Source organism: Clarias gariepinus, chromosome 25, assembly GCF_024256425.1.
Source record: "Clarias gariepinus isolate MV-2021 ecotype Netherlands chromosome 25, CGAR_prim_01v2, whole genome shotgun sequence".
NCBI lineage: Eukaryota > Metazoa > Chordata > Actinopteri > Siluriformes > Clariidae > Clarias > Clarias gariepinus.
Window position 1 is genome coordinate 23,067,707 of NC_071124.1, and position 10,792 is coordinate 23,078,498.

A 10,792-nucleotide genomic window follows, 5' to 3' on the forward strand; every position below is an offset into this window, starting at 1 on the left:
ATGAGTTCATCATGCTCGAATAGTGGCGCCTGCTGTCTGGCTCTGTGCCCCATTCTCTCAACACACACACACACACACACACACGCACGCACACGCACACACACACACACCAGGGATCTATCCAGCACTGCATTTGTAGTACGAGTGCCTTACCTTACGAGGGCCTTCAAATAACGTGCAGAAAGATAAATGATCCCACCGTAATCATGCGGCTGTTTACTCATGATGGCTCCACTGAAAGCAAACTCTCATTACACACACACACACACACACACACACATAAAGCTCTACCCAGCCTGTGTCTGCCAGCTTGTTTCCTTTTAATTGCACAACATGGCAGACCTTCAGTGTAGAATAAATGATGTTTGTTTTGCAGGAGAAATGAGTGAGTTTCCACGCGCAGCATTACGACTCGTTCCTCTGTCTCGCTTCCAGCACATTCCCCAAACAACCAACCCCGACCAACACCCCCCTCCCACACACACACACACACACACACACACACACACCACCGCCTGCTCCTTCTTCTCTCCACTTTCTCCTCTACAACAATGCATTGTTGCCAAAACACATAAGATCCATCGCAAGGCAAGATTTTTAAGAAATAACCCTAAAATAACTGAGACCTGAGCAGTGAGGAATGGTGTTTGTATTGGACGCGGCTCGCTCCAAGAGCTACCAGACCGACGGGATGACGTAAGTAATGGAGCTTTTACAAACAAACACTCAAAATGAGTTTTTCAGCCACGAAACCGAGGCTTAAACGTTTACTAATCACAGCCCAAAAACATCTGACAAATTGTCATTGTGGTCTGTAATGTGTCTCAGGTTTGCACTGAAGGTGATGCCTACAGCACGCGGGACCGCGGCCGGGCCTGTACTTAATGATCACATGCTCACTTTATCTGGATATAAACTAACTTCATTAGAAAATCCAACAGGTCCGAATCAAATCACGGCTAATGCACCATTCCAGCTTTACGATTTGATTTCATTAAACGTTTAAGTAATCTCCTATCACAGTTATTTAAAAAAAAAAATTCTCCTGACCACATTTCCTTCTTCCAGGTTATAATAATGCATTTTACAGTTCCTACCCCAATTTGAGTAGTTTCAGAAATCTCCTTAGTTGTTTTCTTTGCTTTGCTTTTCTTTGCATCCACAGGATGTGTCTATCTTCTGACATGGTTGTTTAAGAAATGAGAAGCTCCTCAGTGCATCACTTAGGGTTAAATTACTTGTTGCAGCTGAAACATATTAATCAGAGCAGTAATTATCTAATGGAAGGATCTTAACTGTTTACTTAAATCCAGGTGGTGCCTTGGTTGGGCAGGGTAACGTATCACATCACATCATATCGTATCGTATCATATCATAAAACAACACATAACAAAAAACATCAAACAAAGCACAACATAACTTCTAACACCAAACATAACATAAAACAAAACTAAAAACACAGCAACAACAAAAAATGTGATATGAGATATCGTATCATAACATCATAACATAACAAACATAGCATAAAACATGTGATATATCATACCATATCATATCATATCATATTATATCATACCATAACATAACATTTACATAGCATAAAACATGTGATATATCATACCATACCATACCATAACATAACATATCATATCATATCATATCATACCATACCATACCATACCATAACATAACATAACATAACATAACATAACATAACATAACATAACAAACATAGCATAAAACATGTAATATATCATATCATATAATACCATACAATACCATAGCATAACATACAAAACTAAACATAACATATAACACAACATAAAACATAAGACCAAACCTAAAATAAAAAACTTAAAACAACACAACACAAAACAAATAATAGATTATATAACACACCATATAAAACATACCATACCATAACATAACATAACATACCATACCATACCATACCATACCATACCATAACATAACATAACATAACATAACATAACATAACATACCATACCATACCATAACATAACATAACATACCATACCATAACATGACATAACATAACATAACATAACATTATAACACAATGCAAAACATAACAGAACCATAAAACAAAACATAACAAAATATTATATAAACATATTAAATAAAAAATGGGTGAAGTTTTTGTTTTCTACAGAACTTCAATCAGTTGGAAAGTCTTAAACTTGCTTTAACTATCCTGTTGGGGCTTCTTTATTTCATTTTATTTTATTTAATAACATCAGGATTTAGTAACACTATATTCATGTGAAAGCATTACACACAGCGTTCTTTATTGCGTCTGTGTTATTGTTATTGATGCGGCTGTCTTGGCCTTTACTTGATTTAGAAAAGTAAATGAACATGTAATACAATTTGGAATCGTACTGTTCGTATTAAAAAAGCATAATCATCATCATCATCATCATCATCATCATCTGGTACTTGCAATTCTGAACATTGATGGATGTTAAGATAATTATAAGAGATTGTATCAGCCCTAATTTTGGAAACAGTTAAGAATTCTGAGAAAGCAGAAAAAAAATGTTTATTGATATTATGTGTCCCGATTACAGCGTGGAAGATTTCTCAAATCTGACTGGCGGGAAAACGTTGATTTATTTCCTGTAACAGCAGATTTGACAGTAGTGCAGGAGGTTTATATTAATGAGATTAATACAACATGCACAGATACTTGAACGGTGGACGCTCCATTTAATGAACTTTTTAATAAATAAGCAAATAAAATTTTAAACATTCTTGACAAAGAGGAATAACACACTCAGGGACGTGCACTTACAGGAAAGTGTTTGTACTTCATCTATACAACATATATACTTTAAACATCATGTGAAAAGTCTTGTCTCTTGTAAACCCCGTGAGACTGGGACAGTCCGGCTCAGACGAGGCCCGGCGTGACTCTGCCCCCGAGAGGATTAATGTGTTTGCTGAGAGATGTTCGAGTCCCACATGAAAGCGGGTCATTAGGGGCCATGTGGCTCGTCTCGCCACAGATATTTCAAGATATTCTTATCTCACTGATTCCAAACTTTCCACTCATTCATCCCCACCTGCCTGCTGGAGCTCTTTGTGTTCCCACATCGCCCCCTGTTGTCCTAAATGATACAGCACTTACAGAATAAACCACTTTGTTTAGACACATATTTTAAGAAGAAACACCCTTGCTTGCAAATATTATAAAATAAATAATTACTGGAAACACTGGACTTTTGTCCACTAAAACACAATAAAATAAAAAAACAGCTGATGCTTGGAACCACAAACATACGACAATAGTCATCGGAATTCCATGAATCACTGGACTCACAGAGTCGACTCTTTTGAATCATTGTTTTTTTCTCCAAAACCAGCTACACTAAATAAAATGTACAATCTCTTTTTAAAATAATTGGGTGAGACATTACAGTGGGCGGCACAGAGACTTAGTGGTTAGCACTGTGTGCTTGCACCTCCAGGGTTAGGGGTTCGATTCCCGCCTCAGGTCTTTGAGTATGGAGTTTGCATGTTCTCCCTGTGCTTAGTGGGTTTCCTCCGGATACTCCGGTTTCCTCCCACAGTCCAAAGACTTCAAATTGCCTGCAGTGTGTGAATGACTGTGTGAGTGTGTGCATGTGTGTTCAGGGTGTACCCCGCCTCGTGCCCTAAGTCTCCTGGGATAGGCTCCAGGCGCCCCGCGAGCCTGAATACAGGATAAATTGGTATAAACGATGAGTGAGTGACATCACAATTGAAAATGTGGAAGTCGGTTCTTGAAGAGTCGAACCACTTAAAAGATTTCGAAAATAACAGAGACTAATTGGGACGCTCTCTAAGATACAGTGTTATGAGCACGATGTCATTAGTGTAAATGCACAACACAATATTGCTGCTAAATATTTAATTTACCTAATTAAGTTAAATAAATTTGCATTCAAAGATCTTTCAGTAAAGTATTGACAAAATCAACAAAATACTTTTTATAAGTAAAATTAACATGTATACAATTAGCTAACGTAATCAATTATATTGTGCAAAATATTTACAGTAGCATTGTTTGCAAACACTTTTTTTTTTCATTTTGAAGCTATCTAAATTCTGATAATATTTGGCCACATAAACTGGCCTCCGCACCATTACGAACAAATCAACTTCAATCAGCCAAAGCCGCCCGATTGGACCAGCAATTAGGGGCTTCTGAATCACGTGATGCACTTTTATGCTTCCTATTGGCTAAAAGAGTCTCAAGATTATTTTTATCCTCCACATAATATATAATAAGGAAAAATGACAGTTTCCAAACAGATGGATTTAACAGATAGATGGGGCTCTCTCTCTTCTTTCATAGTTTTTTTTTTTTTTAACTATTATTTCAATTAATCAAACTTAAGTAAGTACAAGCGAACGTCCTTATCTTTATGTTAGGAATGTGATTTTACATTTACATTGCTGCATGTTTCCAAACAAATATGCAGCAATGTAAATATTGTACTTACATTTGTGTGTGTGTGTGTGTGTGTGTGTGCGTGTATGTTTTTTTTATTTAAATTTCAATAGACTGAACAACACATTTTTAACATGATCACATCAAATGCTGTTGTTGTTGTTGTCGGACGCAACCCGCCCATTTTATCCAGCCTTGGGACCGGCACGACGTACACTGGCTGGGGTTTGGGCATCTTCTTCTTTTTGTTTAGTTGCATTAGCTATTTATACAATTTATATTTATTAACAGTATAATACATTTGTTTACTTGCAGTTGTTTTGCACAAATGGACCAATTCAATTTTTTCTATCATGACAACAGATTTATATAAGTTAATTAAATTTTATTTGCACTGCTGTTGGCCCATCTCATTCCATCTAAACGTCTTAATGTACTTGATGTTTATTGTCTTTCTGTTCTACTCTGCGTGCCTTTAACAGCCCACTGGTGATAAATAAAGTGTTTTTGAATTGGGTGGGAATCAAACCCAGACCCTATGGCAGGAGAGAAACCTACCACGGAACCACCAATGCCCATCTGCATGATTACATCAAACACATATAATAATAATTTTAAAGCTGACATAAATTTTACTGATAAAAAAAAAAAAAAAAAATATATATATATATATATATATATATATATATATATATATATATATATATATATATCACTCGTGTAAAAATATTTGGTGAAACAGTATTTTCATGAACAACTTCCATATTTTTTTAGTAAACAGCATTATAGCATTGCCTCTATACACACAACTGCTTCTCTTCAGTAGAAAAATACGTCCTGATGGGAACTCCGGCCCTTTTCAGTGAGTCAACTTCTGAACACAGTATAACATATAAAATAACATAATGACATTTTAAGCGTTAAATATAATAATTAGGTGACAACAGTCAAATTTAATAAAGTAAAGTTGGAAAGCCCTAAACTTTAGAGCTTAAACAGACTAAACCAAATCTTTACAAAATGTGAAGACACCCAAACATTCTTTTAAATTGCAGGACTATCTTCTAAACCAGCCCAGCCTGGGAGATGATGGACACACCCTTGGACTGTATCTGGGCACCATTTTTGGTGTTTTAGGAATTTCCAATGGAGCGGCAACTTTGACTGTATTTTTCCCATAAAGTCTCTTTTCGTAGTCCAGAAGCTGGTCCCAGAATCCTGCGTTGAGGCTGATCGAAGGTCGGCTCTGCCTCACCCAGTGATGCGCCTGGCACAGGGTCACTCCTTTGTACTTCATGAGGTAGGCCATGATCAAAGCAGGTGAGCGGCTCATGCCTGCCGCGCAATGCACCAGCGTTCCACCTGCTCGGTTGTTGTGAATGCGTGCTGCCACTCGGTCAAAGTGCTCGCCCAGACGCGCAGTGGGAAGATCAGGTACAGCCACGCGTACGCACTCGACTCCTGGGTATGTGGGGCAGCTGTGGGACAGGGTGGCGTTCACGATGAGGGTAATGCCCTTACGTGTCAAGAGGGCTCGATTGAGAGAGGCATCGGCTCCGCCCAGGAAAAGGCTTGGGGTAATCTGGGACAGAGACATGAGGCTGGAGAGGACACCATTTTAGGATTATTGAACATTCACATAAATATACTTAGTATGTTCAAAAGGGCAGTATGAAACAAGGGCATCACTAAAGCTGACTTTTAAGGCAAAGCAATAGACTGAACATGAAAATTTTAAATATAAACTGAAGTAAGAAACCAAGAAAAACAGCCATAACATGGTAATTTATACTAAAGTGTAATTAAATCATATAATTATTCCAGGTTCCTAAAGACTTTTTATGACAAACTGCACGGTAAATTTAAAGAAAACCATGTAAAAGTACATCTGTTAAAACAAACTCTTATAAAAACATTTAACACAAATATTTTCAAATGTAACCGTTAATTAAATAAGTATATTGATTAAAATAAATAATTAACGCAGATGAAGATATAAAATTTTAATATTTAAAATTTAAATTCACACCAGCAGTTACTAATGTAAATGTTTTTAAATGTCCATAAAAACTGGTTATATGGCAGACATAATACATTTGTTATAGATTTTAATTTTTATTGTGCCTATTAAAATGATAGATTATTTATTGTATATATATAATATGATTTTAATTGACTGACCTGGTCCCTTGTTATGTGTTCTGTCTCTTTCTTCTGACTGGTCTGTGTTTATCTGCCAAAGAAAATCAGCTGTTGGCACACTCGAGCCATAAAAAGGCTTTGGGAACCAGAGACCAGTGGAGAGGGAGGTTAAATTTAGACAGGCAGAGAAGCTGTGGAGGGCCCGGAGGAATCATATCGCAATAAATAGAAATGTGTTAACATTTTATCCTCCTTAGATCAACTATTACTGGTATCAAAAATATAAAAAAACCAACTGGTTTTTAACTTTGAAATAGCATTAAACACTCACTCATCGTCTATACTATTCTTTATTCTGTATACAGGGTCACGGGGACCTAGAGCCTAGCACAGGAGACTTAGGGCACGAAGCACTCTGCATAGGCCACACACACATTCATACACCACAGGCAATTTGGAAACGCCAATTAGCCTAATCTGCATGTCTTTGAACTATAGGAGGAAACCTGGAGTACTATGAGGAAAAACACGAGGAGAACATGCAAACTCCATGCACCCAGACCCGAGGCAGAAATCCAACCTAGACCCTGGAGGTAGTGAGTCCACATTGCTAACCAATACGCCACCTTGGGTTTATTTATATTTTTCTTCTAAACATCACTCACAGACATGGCTTTTACACGCCTGTTAGCGGCCATAATTGCATTTGGACTAGTGAACATATAGTGCTTGAGGCTGTGACACCACTCACAGAATACAAGCTATATATAAATACACTAAGATTGCCCTTAAGGGGCCTGATTGAACCACCTGAATTCAATTATTAACAGGTTTGGCCAAAAGTATTTGCAAGTATTTTGATAGTTTCAAGCAGGCCCCTTACCGCCACTGAGGGACAATCTTAATGCTTCAGCATACCAAGACTTGGACAATGCTATGCTTCCAAGTTTGTGGCAACAATTTGTTGAAGGCCCTTATCTATTCCAACATGACTGTGTCCCAGTGCACAAAGCGAGGATTTAAAGACATGGTTGGATGAGTTTGGTGGGGAAGAACTTGACTGATTCTCACAGACCCCTGACCTCAACCCCACTGAGCAGCTTGGGGATGAACTGGAACAGAAATTTCGAGCCAGGCCTTCTCGTCTAACATCAGTGCCTGACCTCATTAATTCACTATGGAATGAACGGGCACGAATTCTCACAGAAACACTCAAAAATCTTGTGGACAGCCTTCTATGGGAGTGGAAGCTGTTATAGCTGCAAAACCAACTGCGGGACCGACTCCATATTAAGTATATGTATTTGGATAAAATGTAATACAGGTTTGGGCTAATACTTTTGTTCTTATTCATCAAGTCCCTGACTTCCAAACATTCGCGTTATGAATTTCCGCAGATACGAACAGGCCATGTTTCTAAGAAGTTTCGTAGATGCAAACAAATCGTTGAAGTAGCTCATGTGTATTGTACTAAAAATCAACAATGCAGTGCACCAGATACCAATATTTAATATTTTCAGTGTGTAAGTAGATATATAAAAAGTCTGGTGTATTGTATGTGGGAAAATAGATCTGAGAAAAAAATGGGATCCGCAAACAAGGCCCTTCCCAGATTTAATTTTAAACAAGGTCAGCTGACTCATTAAACATGTTCAAAAAGGCTTACATGTGGTTACAGTTTCGTTCCCACATGGAATTTTGGGGAAAGGGGACTCAGATTTAGCCAAGTGGATCAGTATGCTTTACAGTGCTTTATATTTATGTCGAAGGTGCACAAGATTAACTTCTTAAGACTCACAGTAAGAACAAATTCAACTTACGAACGTGCTCCAGGAATGAAACTCTGTTTGTAAGTCATGAACTTTCTGTAGGACATTTTAGAGGTGTGTAAAAAAAAAAAAAAGACAGTTGAGATGCTCATTTATTGACAATATAAATTTTATTAACATTTTTTATTGACACAATTAATTTCATTAACATTTATTGGCGGAATTAATACAATTTCAACAACAACAAAACAGTCCAACAAGATTTGTACAGCTTCCTTGTCGTCATTCCACCTTTATCGCGCTTACGTCATAAAGAGGCGCCCAAAGTGCACGACACCGGTCGCGTGTTTATGACGTGTCACATCCTGTTTGGGTTCCAACGGTACAGTCATGGCGGAGTTAAACCGCCAGCTTCAGGAGTACTTAGCGCAGTCTAAAAGCGGGGCGAAGACAATCTCGCAGTCGAGCTCCAGCACTACCGTGAACATCGATGAAGCCGACAGTAATGTACCGGGCAGCTGGTTCGGTCGCTGGTCGAGTCCGTTCTCAGGTCGCGGCGGCTCTTCCACAGGCCCGAGCTCGAGCAGCGGCTTTTCCTGGCCGTGGTCTGCGGAACCCGATCCGTGTCTGCCGGGCATCAGTCGGTCTCAGCGGCTGGTCGCGTTCGGGGTGTGTCTCATGTTCTCGGCGCTGTGTTTCGGACTCTCGGCGGTGTACGCCCCGCTGCTGCTGCTCAAAGCGCGGAAGTTCGCTCTGCTCTGGTCGCTCGGCTCGCTGTTCGCGCTGACCGGCGCCGCCATCCTGCGCGGCCCGAGCCGCATGATCGCCGCCCCGTCCCCGGGGGCCGTGCTGTACCTGTGCGCGCTGGGGGCGACGCTGTACGCCGCGCTGGGGCTCCACAGCACCACGCTCACGGCGCTCGGGGCCCTCGTACAGATCGGCGCTATCGTGGGCTACCTGGTGTCTCTGGTGCCCGGCGGCACCGCGGGGATGAGGTTCGTCGGAGGGATGGCTGCATCGGCCATCAAAAGGACGGTGACGGGAAAAACCATGCCCATATGAGCGCGCACACACACACACACACACACACACTTACAGGACTAAATAATACACTAATGTGCAGGAGGAGTGTGTGTTCATTATAAGTTGGTGTAATTAATATTATTGAGCAGGTCGGTGTTTCTGATCCGATGGAAACGAGTTCAGATTGTTTGACTGTGAATCAAGGACCAAAGCAGAACTTATTGCACATCAAAGTGATTTTGTAACTTTGTAAATAGTCTTGGAGATTTGCTCTGAATGAATAAAACTGAGGGAAAGTATGTACACCCTGTTGGTACAGTCTTTCTTTTGATACATTTAGATTTTTAAATCAGACACATTAAGACATGGACAATAACAAACACTGCTCACACACACACACACACACACACCCTTACTATGTTGCACCATCCTGATTTTTCTATTTTATTAATTTTTTTTTTTAATCGTAACTGTCAATTGTAAATTTGTATGCGGACCATATTTTGAAAAAAAAAAGTACTTTTAAAAAGTAAAAATTTCCCTATCGCAGTAAAATCCTGTTATCAGTCTTTCCACTCCCCCATGTCTTTATCTTTTTAAGTTATAAACAGAAGTTATTGTCTTAAGTTATTGTCCCGTATGTGACAAAATCAGACTTTGAATTTAAATTCATTCTGGTGAAAAGAAACCGATGCTGAATTGTAGAGCCAAGACCAACTGAATTCTGCTTAAAATGATTAATTGATTATTTTTTTTAAATAGGATGCCGGTAAATCTTCCGATCTTCATTTTATACTAATGACCTTCAGGTGATAGAAACACTAAAAAAAAAAAAAAAGTAAAACATTTAGGGATGTGCTGTTACAGGAGAACAAGTTGTGCAGCCTGATGGTTAATCCCATGATGACGGAAGAGTGGTTTGATGCTTCTGTATCACTGAAATATTAAAAAAATATAACGAGCACTTTCTAACCACATAAATCTGTAATACATCAGTGTAACTATCATTAATTCCTGTCTACACTTTAATTATAACCATCCTTCATTTAGTATTACCATCCTTCATTTAGTAATAAAAACTACGAAATGTAAAATACTCTAATTTTCCCGGAGGCTTAGGGCACGAGGCAGGGTACACCCTGGACAGGATGCCAATCCATCGCTGGGCACACACACACACACACACTATGGACAGTTTGAGAAACGACAATTAGCCTAACCTGCTTATCTTTGGACCTTTGAGAGGAAACCGGAGTACCCAAAGGAAACCCACCAACCTGCTATTTATATAAAATAGAGCCGATCGACGTAATGTCATATTTGTACACAATTCTTGTATTGTATAATATTTTGCAAAGGAAGTGTTTAAATGAATTTGTTGCAAAAAGCTAAATAAACTAGA

General features: G+C 39.0%; 2 protein-coding genes across 2 annotated transcripts; one reads left to right on the forward strand and one right to left on the reverse strand.

Moving 5' to 3' along the window:
• Positions 1-5,177: 5,177 nt before the first annotated feature.
• si:ch1073-184j22.2 (dual specificity protein phosphatase 14) lies at positions 5,178-6,714 on the reverse strand. Its single transcript, XM_053486768.1, has 2 exons — positions 6,638-6,714; positions 5,178-6,057 (listed from the first exon to the last, which is right to left on the reverse strand). Exon 2 carries the CDS (start codon positions 6,051-6,053, stop codon positions 5,514-5,516), a length of 540 nt encoding a protein of 179 aa, XP_053342743.1. The 5' UTR covers positions 6,054-6,057; positions 6,638-6,714; the 3' UTR covers positions 5,178-5,513.
• A 1,931-nt stretch (positions 6,715-8,645) lies between these two features.
• On the forward strand, positions 8,646-9,695 carry sft2d3 (SFT2 domain containing 3). Its single transcript, XM_053486767.1, has one exon. It carries the CDS (start codon positions 8,758-8,760, stop codon positions 9,427-9,429), a length of 672 nt encoding a protein of 223 aa, XP_053342742.1. The 5' UTR covers positions 8,646-8,757; the 3' UTR covers positions 9,430-9,695.
• The last annotated feature ends 1,097 nt before the right edge of the window (positions 9,696-10,792 follow it).

Coding starts and splice junctions, on each gene's coding strand:
- sft2d3 (XM_053486767.1), top strand. CDS start 8,758: ATGGCGGAGTTAAACCGCCAGCTTCAGGAGTACTTAGCGCAGTCTAAA.
- si:ch1073-184j22.2 (XM_053486768.1), bottom strand. CDS start 6,053: ATGTCTCTGTCCCAGATTACCCCAAGCCTTTTCCTGGGCGGAGCCGAT.